The following is a 24337-nucleotide window of genomic DNA, read 5'->3' on the forward strand; positions in this document are numbered from 1 at the left end:
TACAACCTGCGCAGTAAGCAGATAAACCCATTTACAGGTGCAGCAAGTCCAAGATAAGGAAACACTAGCTCGACAGCAAAAGGAAAGCTCTGCAACCATTTTATACACATCTGTGGTCTTCCAGAATCCTGAACCGCAAACATTCATCCCATCCTTTGGAGACAGTGTACAAAAGGAAGCGCTATGTGCTGTCACAGTGCCCTCTAGTGGGTAGAGTGTGCTTTGTGCTTGCTTCCTTGGACTTCTGCAGATTGTAAGACCTTCAATCTGGAACAAGACACCCAAGGAGACCAATTAGGACTCTTGGATGGGTCTCTCCGGCAGCTGGAATTTCACATCTCCCTGTCCTCAGCAGCCGAAGTCTCTAGAAGGAACGTGTTACGCTACAAGTGTCCCAGTGACCGTCCTACAGCAGAGGACTCAGAGATACATCTACAGTAAACTAGGTTTTGAATATCCCTTGTGGTTTATGGTGTCTGGATAACTGTTGTCGCTCCGACGTGGCCTCTGCTTGGCTCGGATTCTGGACCGTGATCCCCTCCAGCTGGGTAATTTAGTCGGAGTCAGTCTCCAGGTCAGACGACTCCTGCTGCTGTAGCATCTTCTGAGCGGCCTCATCTATAGGTTCCAACCTCCCATCAGATGTCACTCCCATGGGCTGGATGATCTGTTCCCTGTTCCACCAACACAGGAAAAAAAAGTTTTTTTTAAAGAAAACAGCCAATATTAAAATTGAACTTTTGGCAACATAATAGTCCATCCTGATTGCCCGCCTTCTGTTTTTCAAGTCAAAAATCATAGTTGAAGGGTTGTAGAACCAGCTGCTGGGTAAAGCTAGAAACCCATTAGAAACCCATGCTTTTCACTCACCTCATAGTTCTAGCCGACCTGTGACAATGAGACTGTCACAGGTCGGCTCAGTAGATCGGGAGGTGAGCGAACACATACCGGGTTCGCTCGCCTCTCGATCCTGTCATGGCTCTCTGCCGTGACAGGGGTAAGGGCTGGATTCCCCTCTCCCCGCTCCGATCTGCCAGCACTGACTGGCGGAACGGACGGGGGAGGGGGCGGGTACAGCTGGCTCTGCCTCTAGATAGGCAGAGCCAGCTGTCAGTCACGCAGCTGGGCGGATCCCATCATCTAAGTCGGGATCCGCTCCGGCGTCTCAGTATACCGCGAGATGTAGTGGGAGGACGCTAGTTTGTGTCCTCCCGTTACCCTAAGGAGAACTATGGGGAAAAACACTGACCCCATAGTTCTCCTTTAAAGAGAATCTGCCAGCGCTGCTTACTTTCTAAAAAAAGATCATGACAAATTATGTTTAAATCAATGTATTTTCACATTATTAGTTTATTGCTTTTGTTTTTTTTTTTAACAAACTCCCTTTTTAGGCATCTACCCCCTCCCCTATAGTCCCCAAATCAACACTTCCTGGAGGTGTTGACATTGACTTTGCAGTCTGCTGCATATAAGCAGCCCAGTGTCAGCTGTTCAGTGCAGGTGTCCCCACACAGCCCTGCACTGTATATCCGCCTATTTTATAGTTACTATAGGACTATAGTTATGTTTTCATATCTAGACTGGTAGTGTTTATTTAGCATCATTGGACATAGATCAGTGATTTGTTCAAAGGCAGATCTGTGATTAGTAGCCAATTCTATGGTTTGCAAAATATTTTTCTTTTAATTTAATCCAGTTAAGATTTCATGACCAATATTGCCTGAGACAAAAGGAACTTTAGGGAATTTAATTCTCTAGCACCTGCAGTAAAAACCTATTAAATAAACTTTTTTTTAATGGACTGACCCTCAAAAACGCAAATATGCACACTCAGGGCTAGTGCACACCAGCCCCAGTGCGTTCCTGCATGATTCAGTGCCGGAACACACTGGATCACACCTGGCCAGCTCAGTTTGTTGTGGGGTGGGAGGGGGCATGGCGCTGCATTGAAGTCAATGGCATTTACCTGGCGAATGTTTAATTTGCGGACTTTATAAATATGCGTCTAAGGGCTAGTTCACACCAACCCCAGTGTGTTCCTGTACGATTCGGTGCCGGAACACACTGGATCGCATCCCGGCCGGCTCAGTTTGTTCTGGGGTGGGAGGGGTGTGGCGGTGCATTGAAGTCAATGGCATATCAGTCAGTGGCATATCAATGCCTGTGTTCCGGTGCAGTACAAACAAAAATGGTGCATGCAGCATTTTTTCTGATCGCACAAGACTGGAACGCAGGCATTGATGTGCCACGCGTTCCGGTGTGGGCAATTGCACTGCAGCTAGGGGGCGTGGCTGCGGTGCCATTGACAATGGCTTTGCCCCCTCCCGCCCCAGTATGCAGTGAGCCGGCCGGGATGCAATCCAGTACCGAATTGTCTCGGAATGCACTGGGGCTGGTGTGAACTAGCCCTTAGGCACATATTTATAAAGTCAGCGAATGTAACATTCGCCAGGTAAATGCAATTTGGAAACAAACAACAAGTGTGTGCCAGGGGGAAAAACAACATTCAGTACATTTTCCCATACATACCATTTGCAAGTGTATCCCTTTATCAAAACTGCATGTACATAAAAATACCTGTTGATCAGCCATAAATCTATTGTGATCCTGTATCACCTATAACACCTGTATAGGCTAACAACACATTGCCTTTTTTTCACTGAAACTCCAATCTAGCCCTGCCTGCTAAAGTACAAACTCTGCCTATTCCCACCCCTCTTTGTCCCACTCCATTGTTATTGAAATGTATTCTATGATTTTAAGCCTACTGTCTTGTTCTTTTCTTCTAAGGTAGTTCTGACACAGCCTGGAGGTATGTTTTGGGTTATTATCTTGCTATAATATAAACCCCTGAGCAACTAGATATACACCAGAGGGTATTGCAAGGGGCTGCAAAATGCTGTGGTAGTAGTTTTGGTTCAGGGTGCCACTCAACTCTGTGCAAGTCGCTGACACTGGTCCAGCCAAAAGAGCCCCAAACCATCACGCTTCCTCCTCCATGTTTGACAGTTGGTGCCATCCTTTTACCTACTCTACGGTGTACAAACACCCAGCCTGGTGAACCAAAGATCACATATTTGGATTCGTTGGTCCATAAGACCTTCCAGTCTTCTGTAGTCCACTGGCGGTGCTTCATGGCCCAGGAAAGCCTCTTTTTCTTATTTTGCCATCTTAGCAATGGCTTTCTTACTGGCACTCAACCTGTTAAATCTGCAGCTCGAAGTCTTCGCTTCACAATTGAAACTGAGATTGCTTTGTTCAATCAGTTTTAAGCTGTGCTTGAAGCTGTTGTCCTGTGAGCCGCCTGTCATGCAAGCTGTTGACTCTCAGAAACTTGCCTTCTGATTCTGTTGTGGCTTTGGGTCTGCCAGGCCCCTTCCTGTCAGTTTCCTCCAGTTTCCAAGTGCCTTTTGATGGTGTAGGAAATTGGTGTTGTATTATTCAGTTTTTGTTAACCTAAACTTCCTTTTTTCACCTCTGGCCGTTTACCTTTGTACCCTTTTTTGGTTATTCACTGGACTTAATCTGCTTACATTAAAAAAAAAACTTGAAAAATGGGGGTGTTCTAAAACTTTTGACCAGTAAAGTATGTTCTGTATAACTTTTATCTACCATACCATAAATAAATGCTTTGATGTTGGATGTTTGGCTTCTCTTTTCTTTCATTGGCACTTCACATCTTAATATCTTGAGCTGAAGGACCACTTTTAAGGTTTCTAAATGGACCGAGTGCCTAACTTTTATTTGCATTCCCAGAGAATATCCCAGATGCAGCACTATAGTCCACATAGCCACAGAGCTGTGAACCAACTGAAAAAATCTGATAGCAACTAACCGTGATAACTTATCGAACATGCTGACCAGCTTCATAGCCTCATACTCTTTCTGCTCATCTGTCATGCCATCCATGGGATTGGGCTGTTTCTCCTCCACGCGTCCTGTCACTGGGTTAATGCTGCACAAACACAATAAAATAAAGATTTGCTTTATATGCTTTTTTTAGCTGGTTTAGCATCATACACACACACACACCGTATTTTGCGGTCCATAAGACGCACCGGACCATAGGACGCAGGGAGGTCCGGCGCGCCTTATGGAGCACTCGACAGACTGTAGCTTCTGAAACAGCTTCTATGACAGAAGCTGTGACAGAAGCTGCAGTTAGTGACCGCTGACACAGGTGGCGCTGTGATTACAGCGCCACGGTCTCAGTGATCACACAGAGCAGACGAAGAAAGTCCGTTCTTCGTCTGCTCTATGGTGATCTCCATCGTCGCCGCTGCTCGGTTTTAATACGAGTGATCTCATTAGATCACTCGTATTGAACGAGCAGTGGCTCCTACTGCTGAACGTGATCGCCGCCGCCGCTGCTCGGCTTTAATACGAGTGATCTCATTAGATCACTCGTATTAAACGAGCAGTGGCTCCTACTACTCGCCCAGCGCCCGAAACTGCATGTCTCGGGCGTCGGGATTCGCTCCATAGCGTTTGGAGCGAAAAATACGGTATATATAGCGTTTGCCATGTTCATTTAAAACAATTAATTATTTATTTTAAAAAATAAAAACAATATATATAGCGTTTGCCATGTTCACTACATATGCATCCTATAGGGCAATAGAACAATGGAGGCATTCTCACTCAATCATACAAGCAAACTGGGTCTCATTTATTAGTGTCTGAAATAAGAAATGCATTTGAAGCCACTGAACAGATTCAGACCTGTAGGGGGAAATGATAGATGGAAAATGTCTATTTCATTCTGATTGGTTGCAGCAGGCCATTTCAAAGAGTTCTTATTTTACACAATGTTATAAATGAGGGATGCTATACTTACTTAGGTTTAGCTTCTCTATACTCTTCTGTGTCTGTGTCTTCATCCTCAGAATATCGACCTTGCCCACGGCCACCTGACAGCAGCCCTCTGGCAGCAAGCAAGCCAGCAGCATTCCCATATCCTGTGTATTTCACAAATCTAGACACTGTGGCAAAGAAAAGGTATCAGTCACAAAACTGCTCATTCATGATAAACATACATTTCTGCAGTGACTGTTTATGGTGAGGTGATGAAAAGTGCACGTGTTAATAGAAACAGTCAGGTTCTAAATGTAGATTTGCCACTAGGAGTACAAAGGGAGAATCTGACTGGCTGCACAAACTCTTATGGTGTGTGCCACACGGGTCACAAAAAGGACGCTGTACAAGCAGCTGTAAAAAGTAAAGGTTTATATGTGCACAGTGGCCATACCCCATCTGCTTTTGGCTGAGCACTAGAGAAGAAGCCAGGCTACCTGATGCTGAGCACTGGAGAAGAAGCCAGGCTACCTGATGCCTGTAGGCACCTGACTTTATTCCCTAAATGCAGTGTAAAGCACCAAAATAGAAGCATGCCATTTTCTGATCTCTAGAGAATCTTTGCAAACCCCAAACTGTGAGTTCAAATGCTATACTCCTGAAACTCAAAAGTACAGGCATGTCTCCTCCAGAATCCTACAATGCCAGGAACTACTAAAAGTTTAAAAGGCACACAGGGGCGGAACTATCGGTGGTGCAGCCGATGCCGCTTCCCAGTCTGGCAGTGGCTTAACAACCCAGGGAGGGGGCAACAGTGTGGGTGTCCCGGGTGCAGAGGTGGTGGTGAGGGGGCACCGTCCACGGGCAGTGACAAGCGTGTCAGGCGGTGGACACAAGATAGGCAGCTAATAGGGCCACCCTGGGGCCTCGGGCATGAGGACCCAGCAAGCAGCTGCTGCCTGATAGCGTAGAGAGAGACTGCTCGTCTGACTGCTCAGTGAGTATGTTTTTCTTTTCACAGCTACTCCCCCCTCCCCGTGCTTCCTCCGGCTGTGTGAATGGACACCAGCCAGGAGGATGTTATCAGACAGTTGAGGTGACTTGCCATGTTAGAACATGGGATAGAACATAGCTGAACATGAAAGATTCAAGTACAACTATGTTCTATAACACCCCATCACAAGCACATCACCCCTGCTCCATCCTCCACAACTGCCCCCCTGCGCCTTCCTCCATATGAGAGGCCAGTGAGATTTACTCCCGGGCCTACCCCGGGAGCAGGAAGGGGGGGCCCTGAGAAAAAATCTTGCACCAGGGCCCTTTGTTCCACCATTGAAGGTAGAGGATCGGGGGAATCACACAAGTTTACATTTCACAGGCAGTCTGAGGAGCTCCAGTGGAGTCTAAATGCTTGCCAGTAAAGTAGAAGGTACAAAGTTGGAATCTTATAGCTTACGTCTCTCTACAATTGTTAGTGTTAACCAAATTAACCCTTTCAGTGGGGCTACCCCCGCAATGCTGCAAGACTGTTCCCCACAGCCTCTTCTTCCCCCGGACTCGGACGGTCTAAGCCCCAGTAAAATCATCACATCTAATGCAGGCCCATTCACCTGCATTAGATGCGAGGATGCCGAGGGACATACGACAGTCAGAGTGAAAGGGGAGAGAGGGGAGCATCCTACAACCGCAGGACCGAGGATCAGGTGAGTAGATCTTCTATATTCTGGCACCTAGACCAAAATGAGCAGTTAACCCTTGTAGTGCGAGGGTAGCCCCATTGCAAGGGTTGCATTTGTTAATAGCTGGAGTTCCTTTTTAAGTGTTTTTATGACTGAGGCAATAAATGGCAACCTTTAAGGAACGAACGAACAGGTACGCTTTAAAGTAAATGTTAACTTTCATTGGAGTTTCAAGAGCTGCAATAGCAGTGCAGTGCTGATGCTTTTGGCAAGGATTTTGTTACGCCGTACGGCGCAAGTTTTGATAATCCTGCATGTGTTAAGTTTTAAAGAGACCCTGTTACCAGAACAAGTACTATATTTTTATATTATTATAATAGTGCTTTTAGTTCAATATTTCTTCCTCTAGGCAATTATTTTAATACTTTATTGTAAAGTAACAGGCCTCCCCCACTTCCAGGCATGTTGGAATTTTCTCTTTCCGGCTGCCCTATGCTTCCTGAAGCCACTACGTCAGATGTAATTGGCAACTGAGGTTGAACGCAGAACTGCTCCTGATCAAAAGTAAAGAAAGCTCAGACTATGATCGGGAGCAGGTCTTCTGCACAAAGCCTCAGCCAAAGTGAAATGGCTGCTGAACCTGTGTTCAGAGAGAACTACTCCTAATCACAGCCTCTCAGTTTAGATTTTACTTTCTGCCAGAGTTCAACTTTAAAACGTGTGTATTGTGACCACTTATACCCGTTTGGCTGAGAAGGACATTGACTTCTGATGTTACTCACCATTTTCCTTACAAAGGACAAAAAGGAATTCGGCTGCACAGTGCTTTACATCCGTGTCTACGTGAGTCATCAGACGAACTAACTTATTGCGCAGAGTGTTCCCCACTTCTGGACGGTTCTTTACATCCCTCAGAGGAGGCAAAACCTATAAAAAGAAAAGGTTTATGTCTTATGTAAGAGAGCAGAGAACGGGATAAGCTTTCAAACATCACCCAACTTATATGAGATTTTAGATATGCCATTTTAATACTCATGAAACTAGAAGCCCTGAATTTAAATGCTTACTTTTGCGCGGAGGAACTTGCGTGTCTCACGATGGACCCGCGAACTTTCAGTCAGGAGATTCAAGACAGGAGTCAGTGTCTCGCGTAATTTATGACCCTGCAGAAAAATAAAGCCATATGTAAGAACGTATGATAATAATATTTAACCATCCATATGGAAGAACACATTTGACGCTGAACTCTACTTTGTGTGCATGAAATGTCTTTATAAACCAAGATATCACCTTGCAAAAGTAGCAGTGACATCATCACTGTGCTGTACATACCCTGTGCAGAGAGCAGAACTGTGGGAGGGACCCAGTAGGCCCCATCCACTACAGGTTGCCTGCTGAAAACTACAGAAGGGGGTGGATACAAGACCAGTCACCCTGCCCAGCAGTGACCGGTCTTTTTGTTTACAGGAAGCTCCTGCACAGAGGCAAAAACGCACACTGGATTACTGCACAGATCTAAAAGAAATACACAAAAACACACCAAGATTTCTGTAAGAATATATACTGTATGCTGCTTGAATTTAGACAATGTGTGTTTTGACAAGAGTTCAGCTTTAATAATAAAAAGAAAATATGTACAAAAAAAAACAACCTTTGTATTACATTATCTAAGCATGCAATGTATACAAACATTTAGCTTCTAGCATTCACATAACAGCAAAAGTAATACTAACGGACCATTTTCCTAAGAATGGAACTTGACTGTCCAGCCAGCATCCACTTTTAAAAGTGGGCATTTAATCTGCTCATATAAAATGTGAGATTAAACAACAAACACTTCACCCTGAGACAGGCATACTTGTCTCAGGGTGAAATAGTTGTCTGTTGATTAGTCTTATGTTTTATATGAGCAGATTTCTGTGTGCATGAACCACTCATGGACCTGTAAAGACCTTAGGAAAACTTCATTCACCTAGCACTTAAACCCCCCACCCAAGAAGTGCCCACTTTTAAAAGTGGATGTCAGCTTGACTGCCAAGTTCCTGCTATGTGTTGTGGGAGCTTTTACAGTTGCTCCTGTGCAAATTAACAGCATTGTCAGCTTATTACCTGGCGGGCAAACCCCTCGTCCAAAACCTGCATTTTACCTGCAAGAAAAAAAGCCTGCAAAAGAAAATATACTTGCTTTACACTTGGGCATCTGCCTAAGCAAGAGTGATGTCATGTTCCTTCTGGAGACATCCTGGGAAGGATGAGGATCCCACAATGCTGGAGCATCTTGTCCCGAGATTAGGGATACTCATTGTTCCAACGATGTCGCCAGAAGGATCATGACATCACCCTCACTCCAGTACAGAAGCCAGCTGTAAGTTTTTGTAATTTATTTTCTCCACAAGTGTGGCAGGCATTTGACAAAGGGCAGGTGTGCCGCATGCAACAAGCAAGCCTTGCTTTTTTGTGCAGGTCCACTTTAAGTGTGCAAAAGCTGGTGCCTTCTTCATTCATTTATACAATGTAGCCATACACTGCGTGCACAATAATTAGGCAAGTTGTATTTTTGAGGATTCATTTCATTATTGCTCGCGGTCAATCCAAAATGTTAATAAACCTCAAACCTGAATATTTAAGAAAGTTAAAAAGTGAGTTTTTGGCTTTCTTAGGAGAATATTTGGGTGTGCACAATTATTGAGCAACTATTAGTGTGCAGGATTATTATGCAACTAAATGGAAAACGAGAATTTTCCCATCTCACTTGTTTATTTTCATCTGTTAAAGTGAGAATAATAAACAAGCAACTCAAAATTTACAAAAATGTTCTGACATTTTCAAAAACAAAATCAGTGACCAATATAGCCCCCCTTATTTTCAATAACAGTCATCAGCCTTCCACCCATGGAGTCTGTCAGTTTCTTCATCTGTTGACGATCAACTTTTTGTGCATCAGCAACCACGGCCTCCCAGACACTGTTCAAAGAGGGGCACCGTTTTCCTTCACTGGAAATCCCCCGTTTAAGAAGGGCCCACAAGTTCTCAATAGGGTTTAGATCAGGTGAGGAAGAGGGCATGTCATTATTCTTTCATCTTTAAGGCCTTCACTGGCTAGCCATGCAGTGGAGATACTTCGATGCATGAGATAGAGCATTGTCCTGCATAAATATCATGGTCTTCTTGAAAGATGCAAACTTTGTCCTGTACCACTGCTTGAAGAAAGTGTCTTCTAAAAACTGGTGGTAGGTTTGGGAGTTGATTTCGAATCCATTTTCAACCCGAAAAAGGTCCAACTACCTCATCTTTATTAAAACCAGCCCACCAGTACCCCACCTCCACCTTGCTGGTGTCTGAGTTGAGGTGGAGCTTTGTTCCCGTTACTGATCCAGCCACGGGCCCATCCATCTGGTCCGTCAGGAGTCGCTTTTATTCCATAAAACCTTTTAAAAATATGTCTTCAGATATTTCTTGGCCCAGTCCTGACGTTTCAAATTATGTGTCTTGTTCAGTGGTGGTCGGGTTTCAGCCTTCCTTACCTTGGCCATGTCTCTGAGCACTGAACACCTTGTACTTCTGGGCACTCCAGGTAGGTTGCAGTTCTAGAATATGACAGTACTGGAGGATAATGGGTTCCTGGTAGCTTCACGTTTGATTCTTCTCAAATCTTTGGCAGTTAATTTGCGTCTTTCCTTCTCAACACATTTCTTGTGACCCTGTTGACTATTTGCAACAAAAGGTTTGAGGGTTTTGTGATCACACCCCAATATCTTAGCAATTTCAAGAGTGCTGCATCCCTCTGAAAGACTTTACAAATTTTTTTGTAAATTTTTTACTTTTCAGTCTGTAAAAATTTTTTTTTGGCCCATTTTACCTGAAGACAAGAAACTGCCTAATTATTATGCACCCCTTGAAAGGGGGCGTTGGTCTCCTTAGGGTACACCCTCGCTCATAACACAAATACACATCACCTGATATGCTTAAATCCAATAAGCCTTTAAGCTTATACAGCTTGGAGTTGGACAATATGCATAAAAATGGTGATTTGGAACAAAAACCAAAATACAATTTTTAGTTCCTTACTGCAGTGACACTATTTTTAGAATAACATGCAAAAGAAACTTCTGTTTATAAATTTCACTGCCTTTAAAGAAAATAAAATAAGTTTAGGAAGATTCCATCAAGATAAAGTTGCATTTGCACCTTAATGACAAATTGATTGCTGAATCAATAAACACACAGCTGAAATGTAAACATTGTTTTGGTCCATGCAGAATGGGGGAGCTAAAGTGTTTAAGGGTTCATTGTCGATTGGCGTTCTAGTCAAACACTGAGACAAACAAAAAGATACATTGTCACACTCCTTACCGGAAAAAAACCAAAGTTGAATGAGGGGGGGTGCTTGTAGTGACCTGCGGATGGCGCCGCCACACAGCATAAAGATGAATAAATGTCACCAGCACACAACCAGTTTTGCAGTCCAAAGAGTTAGTTTATTGGAACGTCATGTCACCAAAACTAGCGCTTTCGGGGCCATGCAGGGTCCCCTTCATCAGGCTCAGCAATGAAACAAACTCTTTGGACTGCAATACTGGTTGTGTGCTGGTGACATTTATTCATCTCTAGACAACACTTCACAAGAAACGCAGTGTTTGACATGAAAATGCTGCATTTGATCTGCTTTCCCTGCAGTTCAAATGTACTGTAAGTTGGAACCCGAAATAAAAAATGTGCGAACAGGCAAGCTTTTAACTGCAGAAGAGACATAGTGGAGATGATATGTAAATCATCCACCCAACCATACACTAGGCGAATGCCATTCACACAGCCTTCTCCCCACTAGATGGAGCTGAGGAACATAGGAAATTCCTATGCTCCTTGGCTCCATCTTGTGGTGAGAATGCTGTGCAAAGGGAATATAGAAATGTCTTACATGCCTGTTTGCAGTCTTCTTAAAGGAAAACTATGGGGGGAGTGAAATGTACTTATCCCGATAGTTAGAGTGCAAGTGTCACATGTCGGTTCTGTAGATCGAGAAACTGAGCAAATCACAAACCACTGATCGCTCAGCTCACGGTTTTCTCCATGCAGAGAGCGGTGACTGACAGTCAGCGATTCCCCTCTCTGTTCTTCCAGAGCAAAGGTGAGGGGGGCGGGCACAGCTGGCTCTGACTCTAGAGAGGCAAATTCAGCTGTCAGTCAAGTAGCGGTGGAGCTCGACAATATTGTCGTGATCCCTCCCGGCTGCAGCACGGTTCTGTGCTGTCAGCATATAGCGGGCAATAGCTTTTTGCCCGATATATGCTGAGTTTGTGGTCACAGGAGGGCATTAGTAAATGTCATCCTGTGACTCAAAAGGGAATGAACGCCGAAAAAAAGGTTTGGCCATAGTTCTCTTAACAATGTACGCATGCACAGCTCAGTCTACCGGAATTAATGAACTCCCGCAAATGCATGGGATTTATGTCAACCCACCACAGCCAATCAAGATGGTGAATTTTCTCAAACCTGGAAGAAGACTGGACGAAGATGACGGCACCAGCAAAGGGAGCTTGTGGACGTCTCACATCAACATGAACCCTAATAAAGGTGTGATCCAGGATCTAGAGGAGTTCATCTACATCTCCTGCAGAGTTCATCTCCATTCAGGTTTGTCAGTCATGTTACAGCACTCACCCTGTCCAACCTCCTGTCCAGGAAATGTATTAGGACCTCCACAGTGTCCATGTTCATTCCCATGTACTCCACAGAACCATGCTCCACTTTAGGTGTCAGTAGAACGTCAAGACACATGAGTGGGAGGTTCACTAGCAGGTTTACGGTGTGCCTGTACAAGGATACAAAAACTTGGTTTAATTAACTTTCAAATCAAATCACTACAACAAGAAACAGAACACTACTTTTCTATTGCTATGCTGCATGATCTTTGATACATTGGCGTAACAACCGGGGGGGGTGCGCTTGCCCCGGGCGCATGACTGTTGCGGGGCGTCACGCACCGTCACAATCCCTGCTAAACGAAGCCCCTGGCCGCAGATGCAGTGGCTCCCTCTCTCTGCCACATTCACCCGGCCCTCTACAGTGCCTGATTGGAGGGCGTGTCTGCCTATGACGCGCTCAGTGTGCAGCTTCTGAGAAGATACGCTGTTAGCGGTGCGGGAGTGATGCAAAATGCGCAGCCGCCTTCCCCGCTATGCTAATAGCGTATCTTCTCAAAAGCTGCACAGTCAGGAAAGGCAGATTTTATACAGGTCTTCATGACAGGTGTAGATATGGCGTCAACATATTCTGCTGCACTTACTTTTAGTTACTATTGCTGAATTCATAACTCAAGTGCTGCAAGACCACAGGCCTACCCACTAAGCCACTGTTCTGAGTTCACTGTCTCATCATTTACAATGGAGGCTGATGATTACTGTGGTGAGACTTATATTAGATGTGTCACTGCAGAGGGGATTCAGCTGTAAAGAACAGTGCTTTAAATCCCAATGTGGAACCAAACTCTTGTAGTTCTGCCTAAAAAGAAAAGGCAGGCAGGGGACAAAGTACTAGTTAGCAGTATTGCCTGTGGTCCCCCTGCAGATGATCTTTCCTCATTACTGATTTACTTTGCCTTATTCCATCTCCAGGTGGAGACGGCCAGCTTGCTAGGGGCAGGGGTTTGGTTCCTCATGTGAGAGCCTCCAGCAAGAAGAATAGTGAGCAGCACAGCAGTGACAGATCTCACTCCAAATCTCCCAAGACTAGCAGTCAGAGACAGCAGACACTCGGCCTCAGGACGCCCCTGCCTAGGTACGCTCATCAGGAAGTGCACTGCTATTTCTCAGTAGGAATTCCAGACGAAGGGTGCATATTTCTCTTTAATGTGCATATACACACTGAACCAGCTCTGGGATCTTACCCATGGAATTCTTCTGTTCTGTCTTCACCGTCACTTTGCCTGATTAAGCAATGCCTAAGTATGGCCGCTAGATGGCGATACAGCGCCGCATCTTCCTGTGAACAAAAAAAAGCAATGTAATGTTACTGTATAATTAAAATGACAATGCAAACACAGCAAAAGTTACATTGACGGTTGATGCCAATGTGAAAATGCTGAAAGTGGACCTATCCCCAAAACACAGACTAAAAAGGTGGAAATGCTTACACATCATTTCTACACAAATGACAAAAAAGAAAATGACAAAAATCCAGAAAAAAGTTTTGTAAGCTTGTTGAAATTTAGCAGGACTTTTAGAAGTCACTTTATTACAAATAATCTAAAAGTATACCCAGATATATATCCCCTCTCTATATGGAAAAACTGCATCCACCACAGAGACTTACATATCAAAAAGTATAACAATATTGCCTGAAACAAATTCACTGAAGAATTTGGACTGAACCTGAGCGCCTCCGAACCCGGAAGCTACATGGGGTCAATGGCTAAATCAGCTGTGGGCCGAGGTGTTCCGTGGCCTGCAGCTGCACATAAACACGGGGCAGGATGCTTGTGCGGAGGTCATTGACATGGCCAAATAAGGTCAATACCATAGCCCAAATGTAGCCACGTGGCCATATAAAAGGTCAATGACGTCAAAGTATCCCTTTGCTTACATGCAGGGAATTTCCAAGCCACAAATGAATGGGCCGCAGCGGAAGGATTTTACTTCAATGTTCAGAGGAGCTCACATTGGGACCAGCCTTGGTCTGATCCTGCGCACATCCCTAGTCTTGTAGTACATTTGCATTGGGCCATATGTTTATTATAAACAATTAGATTACACCTTTTGTCTCCCGTTGAGGAATGTATGCAGTATTTTTATGGGGGCGGAGATATGGGTCTCTGTATGCAGTAAATAAATACCAATAATAAAACAGGAAATGGAGGCTGTGCCCCCCCCCCCTAAAAAAAAGTCTGAACTTGAGTTCATCTGAACCTAGTGCTGGCCCAACTGGCTACGGCCAGGGCATTCCCACCCCGCAGCTGCACATAAACAAAGGGGGTGGGATGCTGGCGACATCACTGACCTTGTGTCCATATACAGTCAATGATGTCACCAACATGCCACCCCTTTGTTTATGTGCAGCTGAGGGTCAGCTGATCGGGCCAGCACTGGCAGCTTCCTTCTGGGAAGCAGACCTGAGCTCATTCCTAATCAAACTGTATTGCCTGTGGTCATCCTGCAGCTGAGCTTTCCCTGTTACTGACTAACCATGCACTTGTTTCTTGGTTTGGAGGCGGCCGTCTTGGCAGGGAAAGGACTTTTCCCTCCAGAAAAAAGAACAGTGATCAGCACAGTAGTGACAGCACCAACTCTCACTTCAAATCACCTGAGAATAGCAGTCAGAGGCAGCAGTGCCTTAGATCTCTCACTGCAGATATACAGCTATGAGGCTACAGGAAGGAGTTCCTAGGCACCCTCATATACAGGAAGTGCACAGATATTTTACTTCACCAATTCAAGAGGTAGATTTTTCAGCGTACCGTTTAGGCACAATTAAAGTGTCACTAAACTCTCCATATCCAACTATCCACCAAATGCAGCACAGACTACAATACCACCGCAATTAGATAAAAGCTGAAAATGTCTTACAATACAACCTAACCCTCGTTTTTTGCCTTATAAATGAGCGGTCCTAAAGAGCCTCTTTCCCTTCAACTTCCATTTTGTGGTTGGGAGCAGTGCACGAATGTGCACAGCTCTGGTTGAACTACATTTCCCAGGCATCAATGTGGCCAGGGATTCTATTGTGCATGCATCTTATAATTCTTCCCAGTTCCGCTGTCACTCTGAACCAGTGGGTGGCTATGTTATCGATGGGCATTTGTGTAATTACATTTCACAGGCATCAACGTGGCCAGGGATTCTACTGTGCATGCATCGTATTATTCTTCCCGGTTCCGTAGTCACTCTGAACCAGTGGGTGGCTATGTTATCAATGGGCATTTGTGTTTTTACATGCTATCGCAGGATGCGTCAGCATGCATTTCTGTAGTGCTTTCGGGAGCGAGCGCAGGGTGGTGGATCATGCAGAGCAAACGCAGTGCCACCCTCAATAAGAAAGTTTGGAGCTCAACAGATTGAAAACGTATCTTTATGAATGTCCAGTCTGACAATGACATTATAAGGGGTAAAGATGGATAATGTTTAAAGGCACGCAATATTATTTTTATTTTTGCATTGTGGGTTTAGTGACACTTGAACACAGGGCTGTAGCTACCATGGGGCGAGTGAGGCACTCGCCTCAGGCGCAACCGAGAGGAGGCGCAGCCAGGGCCAGCCTGACTGCGTCCCCTTGCCCCTGTTGCCATGGCAAGCACAGGGCGCCATTGGCAAAGGGGGCGCCAGGCGCCCAACACAGCCACGACTCGGCAGGGAGAAGAGGAGCGGCACGGGCTCCAGTTTCCCCTCGGATCCCTGCTGCTCTCCCCCACCTGTATGGGCAGAGGACTCTGTGTTTTCAATCTCTTTTTCTATTTCAAAAGGGAATTGTCAGGGGTCTGTTTAGACCCCTGATATTTCCCCGGAGCCCCCCAAAAGTTTTAAAAAAAAATCGTAACAAAAATAAAATACCCCCCACATGCACACATTACTAGACATGTGCAAAGACTAAACATTTGTAGGGCTGCAACAACTAATTGACACAATCGATTATAATCGATTATTGAAAAAGTTGTCAACTTTTTCAATAATCGATTAATCGGCTTCCGATCAGTTGGCCCTGTTCACAGCTCCACACGCTGTGCGCCGTACCTCCTCCCCACCTCACGCTCGCCGCTGCCAGACCCGCCCGCATCCACGCTCTTCACGCCGCACCTCCTCCCCGCCTCACACTCACCGCCCGCCCACATCCACGATCGGCACAGGGACGCGGGGAGATGTAGTAAGGAGGAGCAGGTGTGGGGGGATGACAGCCGCCGATAGACAGGTCCGATCTCAGAAGCAAGTTGCTGGAAGACTGCTCAGGTAAGCCTGCACTTTTCCACACGTGGTGCTCTATAATGTATTGCTGGGATTTGTATTCCTCTATAGCTGATGGTACATTGTGCTGTATATTATACAGAGGACTACAAATCCCAGCAATACATTATACACTGTATGTATAATGTATTGCTGGGATTTGTTGTACTCCTATATAGATGGTGGTATTCTGCATTGCGTTGTATAGGGGAATACAAATCCCAGCAATAATACATTATACAGCGCAATACCACCAGCTATAGAAGAGTACAAAAAATCCCAACAATAATACATTATACAGTGGTGCAATGCTGAATACCACCAGCTATAGAGGACTACAAAACCCAGCAATAGTACATTATACAGCGCAATGCAGAATGCCGCCAGCTATTATGTACTATTGCTGGGATTTGTTGTATTCCTCTATAGCTGGTGGTATTCTGCATTCATTGCTGTATAATTTTACACTTTCCATTTCACTATATTGCACACCACACTATCTTTTTTCTTTTTTACTTCCACCGCTCCAAGCTTGCTCCTGTGATGGACTACAACCTCAATACAAACTAGTAGTCCCATCACTGGAGCCTTTTTTTGAACTCTATTTTATGGTTTATCCGATTAACCGATTAATCGAACCTAATAATCGACTAACTAATCGATTTTGAAAATAATCGTTAGCTGCAGCTCTAAACATTTGTTTAGGATGAAATGAACGGAAACTAAAAATGTTTTCATTGGTTTCGTCAAACGAAAAAATATTTTTGCTATTTTGGATTTGGTCACCAGCACATTCTGCACATGCGCACCGCCATTCTGTAGGCGGGGTGCATGATGTCACATACCACACAAGTCTGTTGTGGGGCACAATTTTCACTTCTTGCCTCGAGCGCAAAAGGAGCTAGCTACGGCTCTGCTTGAGCATTTCTAAATGTTCCCTATAATATAACAAACCTTTCTCAGTTTAGGTCCATCTTACCTAAACATGGAAGTTTGTTTCATGTATGCATTACAGTTAAGTTCCATTTTTCCATAATGAGAAAACTGCTGTTAAAAACATCAGGCAAAAGTACATAGTTACATAGTTCAGTAATCACAAGAAGGGGAACTCCTTTCATGACACGGTTTTTTTTGATAACCAGAGAAACGAAACCGGAAATGCACAGAAACGGGCCAACAAACAAACTGTAAAAAATAAAACAGTTCCCACATGCTAAAGTCATTTCATCACAAAGAAGAGGACTGGGGACGTATTATAACTGGCAGACAGTGTATATTGGTTTTCACAATTTAAAAAAATTTGCAAAATATTTAATTTTTTAAATATTATTGGTTTATAGTAACCAATCCGCTTCTATCATTTTCAAAGCCTAAATTAGAATCCCGGGCAAAACTTTTATTAACCCTTTACTACCCTCTAACTGCAAAGGTTTTGTCTAGGTTCTTAAAAAAAAAAACAACAATTATACTCACTGAAACTGCTGAGCCAGCTCCCTGCTTCTCTGGTCTCGGAAGCCTGTCTCCTCTATGCTGCAGCATTGGAATGTTCCTCAGCATTCTCACGTCTATACACAGTGTATAATAAGTGATGATTTACAAGACCTTAGACTGCTGCAGCGGAGGCTGGAAGGACCGGTCTAAGAACAAACGGGCTCGGAACATCGAGTATAACTTTTCTTTTAGCACCTAGACACAAATGAGCAGTTAACCCTTGTAGCGCGGGAGTAGCCCCACTGCAAGGGTTACTAAAAACGGTCTATAACTCAACAAACTGAAGAGAGAAGCTGATTCCAGATTCTGTCTGCTCCTGTTTTGATAAATGTCCCCCATAGTGTTTTGGGAACCCTTGGCCATGCAAAAAAATGCTTATTTGTAAAATAAAAACTGGGCACATACAGTAAAAAATAAAAAATTTAAATAGAAAAACCTAAAATAAGATCATTATAGTTTCCTTTCACTGAAAAACGTCTACAGATAAAATTCTAAAGCCCTTTTTGTGACACCTACAAGTAAAAGGGACATTGAAAGGGTCCTAAAAGACCAAAGGCACCCATGGGCACCCCAGCAGACTATGCAGGCCTTTGATGCTGAAGAGCCTGCCCTATAATTTTATGAGCAGAAATTGACATGGTATATTGGCCCATGCAATCTGACCAGACCCTATCCCATGTGTGCTGTGAAAATGACACTGGAGAGTGAGCAGTTTCTATAAAATTATTGCAACCGAAAAAAAAATTCAAAAATACGGTTATCCTGATCCTGATCTCCAAACTGTAAATCTCAAATGAACCTTTATTTATAGCAGTCAACCTAAACCCTAAATCTAATCCTAAAAAGTTCATAATCATTCTCAAATTAAACCGTCAGACAAATACTGAGGCTGCCAATGCTGACAAAGCCAACTTTCTGGATGCTACGCTAATCCTCGGACTACCATACTTACTGAGTCATATGTATGTGGATCAGGAATGTTGGAGAATAGCCATAGGTCATTATCTGTCCGTCGTTTCCAAGTCGGTAACTCAAAGTATTGAAGTCACTAGGTTATCGATAAAAGCCAGAAAGCTAGCATCTTTAGGAAGAGGCCAGCAAAATCATCTTTTAGGAAGAGGCCAGCAAAATCATCTTTAGGAAGAGGCCAGAAAAATCATCTTTAGGAAGAGGCCAGAAAAATCATCTTTAGGAAGAGGCCAGAAAAATCATCTTTAGGAAGAGGCCAGCTCTTTAGGAAGAGGCCAGCAAAATCGTGTTTTAGGAAGAGACCAGCTCTTTAGGAAGAGGCCAGCAAAATCGTGTTTTAGGAAGAGACCAGCTCTTTAGGAAGAGGTCAGCTCTTTAGGAAGAGGCCAGCAAAATCATCTTTAGGAAGAGGCCAGCAAAAATCAGTCTCTATGTTTCTCTAGTGGGAGGTTTACTTTTAACCTAAATCATAAACATAACTATTCGAATTTCCTAAAAGCACCCCTAATCTGAAACACAAAGAGAAACAATTCCCTAATGGGAATATTCATGCCTAAAGTTCCTCAGTACAACATTTGCACTTAACATTGTTGGGATCTTAAAAAGGTATAAAACCAACAGCTCCCAGCAATAGAGGACAGTGTACTCACCTCTCTGGTAGCCCAGCTCTAAGAGCTACTTCAGCATTCAGTACTTCTGAAAGTGTCAGATGCCCATGTCACTGGCCGTGTGCGTTGGTTTCTTCCTTTGATCCCTACATCCTGTAAGTGACACAAGGTATAGGAGAAGGAACCAAGGCTCACAGTAGAGGAGCACAGGCAACCGACACTCTATGGAGTGGCTTTAGGAGTCCACAGTGCTGGAAAGGCAGGAGAATTGGAAAAATGGGACATTGGACAGATGCGTATACTGTGTCTTCTACTGCAGAGAGCTGAAGGCTTTAGAATATATGTGCAGAGACCTGACAGGGTCTCTTTTAATCTTTTGTTCTGTGGTTCTAAATCTGACTTATTTGCTTTTTTCTATTCAATAGGAACACATGGCAAGGTGAAAACACTGGAGGATTCCCCCAAATCATGACAATCCTTTTATACATATTGAAACAAACTCTGGAAGAACGTTTGGTGGTCTTACTTGTTCCTAGTTCACTTGATCTCCCTTCCTCAAACACGCCCAATCCCTTATCTTGCAAAGCAGCAATCTACATGACGACTGTTAATAAAAGATATCATAGTTTTGTTCAGTTAAAGTTTTGTTTGCTCTTGCTTTTACATTTCTGGTTTCGTTTCTTTAGCTGGAAGCAGTATGACAGTTCCCTCTTCTTATCTTCTATCAGCTAAATTATGACCTTTATATATGCACATTGGTGTTCCTCCTTTAGTCACGTTCCTGTAGCAAGAATGGAACAAATTCCAGCCGACAGACGCCAATACCAAATGTCCTTTAGCGGTTTCCATTTATGTGAACATGAGCACATATTACTAAGCTTCCTAAAATTGGTTCTACGCTACTCAGAGAGGTTTTCAGTTCAATAATAAGAAAGATTGACAAATTTCACAAATCCCCATGCAAGGTCAATGCGTTCGCTCATACTACAGAATTTTATAGCAGACAACGTGCCCGCTGAAAGATACGTTCATTAAAGTAAACCTGCGCCAAGAAAATATCAAGCAATCTGTGGCTTTTGACCAGAAAAAATGTCGAACGTTAACAGTACCAAAATAACTATAATATGAATAAGCATATTTGATTAAACATTTATAGAAACATCAAAAGTCATAGCATTATTGGTACTTCACATTGAACAATGTATTGGCTCCTTTTTCTGGCATCCATAAATCCACCAATGCAATGCATCTTAGCTGGAACTGTGAGGATTATGTCCCAATCTACCACTGACCAGATAAACATAATTCAACATATTCCTATCCAAATCTTTGTTTTAGGCCAGAGCTAGACAAATACCAGAAGCCAAATCACCAATGCTCCTTAAAAATTACAGCCAGCACCTAACTTTTGAGATTTTCTCTAGTTTTTGTCAATGGAGCTAGAACAAAATTCCACTGCCATTTCCAAAAAAACAACTTCCTCTATGTGAAAACAATTGATTTTTTGAGGGGTATCTGCATGATCAGACACCAATGGAATGCAGAAAAATTCTAAAATACAGCCTTTTTGTTTACACCACCCTACACCTCTGCATGTCACTGCTGGCAGCTTTAAGTCATACGAAACAATAAAAAAAAAGCGTGCATCCTTTAAAGCAGTGGTTCTCAACCTTTGTAACCTCAGGACCCACATTTGTCCTTGTCATTAAGTTGCGACCCAAGTTGCACCGCACTGAAACGCACAACATTACGGTACCGTGCATTCTGGGTGATCGAAATGTGGGCAGGAGGTGCGTTTGGAGTGCCATTCAAATGAATGGCAATGCAGTGCACCTCCTGCACCAGAATGCACCGTAGGTGCAATTGCGTGGTACAGTGTGATTAACGCACTGTACTAGTGTGAACAGGCCCTCAAATACACTGACAGACATCATTTCACACACTCACAGACATTCTCACACAAACTCCCCCAAAAAATGTTTTGATCTTTTTTTTTTTTTTAAGATCCACCCAGTCTCCCCACCTTATGAGAATTGGAGTGGATCCTCAGCGGGGGGTCCAGTGTGGACTTTTATGTTGTGACAAAGCTCCATCCATATGTGCGTTGCTTGTAAAGCTCCCTTGCACACCCTGTAGAGGTGCCAGGAGCCAGAATGTGACGTCACTCCAAGCAGGGCATGCAAGGGAGCTGTAAGCAATGCTCGTATGGATGGAGCTCCCTCGTGGCCATACCAACTGGCCCAACCCACCTCAAGTGCCGACAGTGCTACACTAAGGGGAGGCAGAGGAGCCCATCAATTAGCGCAGTGGAAGGCAAACGGCAACCCATTGAACACGGGGTTGCGACCCACTGCTGTAACCCTCCCCTGCTCTGCAATCTAAATAACTGACTTGTGTTTTAGCTTTTTTCATTTGTACAGTCAAGTCTGCCCCCTGCCTCCATTCTTGCCGAGGTGAGAATGATGTCAACCCCGCTACCGAAGCCTCCTGGTAGATCCACGTGACATATTTAAGGAGGCATCAGCATCTACAGTGGCTGGAGGAGGGACAACCAGGTGATGTGTCATCAGGGGGCTGGTTGCTGAAAAGCCAGCTCTCAATGATGTCAGAGAGTAGGGATGGCCGAGCGGGACCCAGTGTGTGGCAGCAGAATGGCGGATCACAGCAGAACACATGATTTAATGGGCAGCTGAATATACTTATTCAGGATAAAAAGGTAAGCGACAAAAAAATTAACACATGGGTGTGAAGTTCCCCTTTAAATCCCTACAGATATGAATCTCCCCATCAGCCAATAAATGGTTCTGTGCATTTAGAAATATATAACCTATAGCACTAGTAATAATATACAACATACAAGGAACGTGGTGCCTTTCTGTGCTTGTTTCCTTCATCTCCCCAAAGAGCACTCCACTCCATATGCCAACAACTAATTTATAATGGCCATTGGGCAATTACCAGGAGATCTCATTTGTATTCAGAGCGGAGTACCTTTAAAAAAAAAAAAAAACTGTTTTGCAGCGTGTTTGTGCATATGTACTGTATATTACATTTTTCACCACCTTCGGAGTTCTTTTTTAATGTAAATTCAAGATTACTCATTTTTCCCCAGGCACAGGTCCAACATAAACACACATGCTTGTACTGACTGAGCATGCATGCTTATGCACTGTGCTGACAGCTATGTACCAGTCCTATCTTTCGGGAACAATATCAAATGGAAAACAAAAAATCCAGTAAGCAAAGATGGAAAATCAAGATGCCAACAGAGTCACTGTGAGTAGAATTAGAAACATTCCCCCGTCACAGACTATAGCCCGTAAAAAATAAACAGTTGCTTTAAAAAACCACTTGAGGTCGCTATAACCGTATAAACATGAATTCATCAATTGCTTAGGACACATTTACATCATGTGTGTTGGGCAGCGTTGCTCAACGCAATAACAAGTTAAATTACTTTGCTTTCAATATGCCAAGTTCACAATAATGCAATGCTGCGCTAGGCAAAGGTCATGCTGTATTTAAAGGGACCACAAAATAATTAGGCTTCTGTTGAGGTAAAAAAAAAAATGCACAGCAACACAATGGGCTAAAGAAAAGCACATCAACGTGCGGTAAACGCAACATAGTATACATCAAACCTTACTCTACATTTAAACAATAACCACAAACCAAACTAAAATTACATCGTTAAATACCTTTTCTATATAAGCTTACCACATAAATGGCTAGGGCTTTCCTTCGAGTCAAACTCATGCTTCAAGCTCATTGGAGAGCTCTCGCTCTGACGCAGGGTGCCTGTCGCACCTTTGCAGAGAGAACAGAGCTTGCCCACAGATCCCAAGTCGGATTTCATATTGCAATACTGCACCACAAACATGGCAGGTGGTTGTGGCAGTCCCAATGGACTACAATAATTGCGTTTGGCAAATGCCACATTCTGCATAAAATTTGTAGTGGCTGTTTTAGGTGGGTGGTCTGGGTGGGGCTGTAAAAACATGGATCAAACCCCCTGTTTTTACTGACTATTTGCCATCTTTGTAAACGGGGCCCTAGTGGAATTGCATTTGCTGACCCGGCCACTCACTTGTAAATTGTGGGTTTCTAAACTGTGCCGGCACACAGTGCTCACTCAGCCAGCTCCCACAATTTAGTGTATAACACAGGCAACTGACATGTCGATCACAGTAGGGTAGGTAGTGCTGGGCTGAAAATACTCACATGGATAAGCAATGGCCACTCCACACAGTACAAGCATCCTTGGGCAGATTTGTGATACAGAGAAGGATAAAGCAGAGTGTCTGACCAGATTACAGAACGTGCTCACCAGCATGGCCAAGCTGTCACCTACTGGGATGCACAGGCCTATTTAGACATTGTGCAACTGGTAAAAAAAAATGGAGATGACTGGAAAAACAGAGCTTCTTAGTACATCCAATTTCAGCCTGACTTAATATCCATCTTTGCAAGTTCAACGACAGGGAGCTGCCAACTGAACTTAACATCTCTGCTGCTATCATTACTCTTCCTAATGCCTGGCTCCCCAATTTAATTAAGTTGAAAATGAAGTTTAGAGGCATGGATTAATTACTAATTGACTGTATTAATGATGAGAGAGCAAACATGATATTAAAAAATTATGAATATTATACTCTTAAGAAGTAATTACCACCCTATTACCGTCAGGTATAATTATAAACCAACAACATTTTCCTCAGTTTGACAGTGAATGCAAAGAAACACAATTTTATAGATCAAGAAATCAGGAATCATGGTAACAGAGGCTGAGGTTAAAACTAGGCCCCTACTCCCTGATGAGCCATAGGGGCTACATGTAGCCTTTATATTATCATGAGCAAATGTGCAA

General features: G+C 43.8%; 1 protein-coding gene across 1 annotated transcript in view; it reads right to left on the minus strand.

Moving 5' to 3' along the window:
* Nucleotides 1-453: 453 nt before the first annotated feature.
* RIC8A (RIC8 guanine nucleotide exchange factor A) overlaps nt 454-24337 on the minus strand; it is a 53452-nt gene continuing 29568 nt past the window's right edge. Inside the window, exons 4-10 of the mRNA XM_018569127.1 lie at nt 13360-13454; nt 12135-12285; nt 7541-7636; nt 7256-7400; nt 4838-4982; nt 3836-3955; nt 454-674 (exon numbers count right to left, since the gene is read on the minus strand). Coding sequence (XP_018424629.1) covers nt 554-674; nt 3836-3955; nt 4838-4982; nt 7256-7400; nt 7541-7636; nt 12135-12285; nt 13360-13454 — 873 coding nt within the window. The 3' untranslated portion in view covers nt 454-553. The remainder of the gene's footprint in view (nt 675-3835; nt 3956-4837; nt 4983-7255; nt 7401-7540; nt 7637-12134; nt 12286-13359; nt 13455-24337) is intronic.

This window comes from Nanorana parkeri, unplaced genomic scaffold (assembly GCF_000935625.1).
Source record: "Nanorana parkeri isolate BGI_ZX_2015 unplaced genomic scaffold, ASM93562v1 scaffold1290, whole genome shotgun sequence".
NCBI classification, from domain to species: Eukaryota; Metazoa; Chordata; class Amphibia; order Anura; family Dicroglossidae; genus Nanorana; species Nanorana parkeri.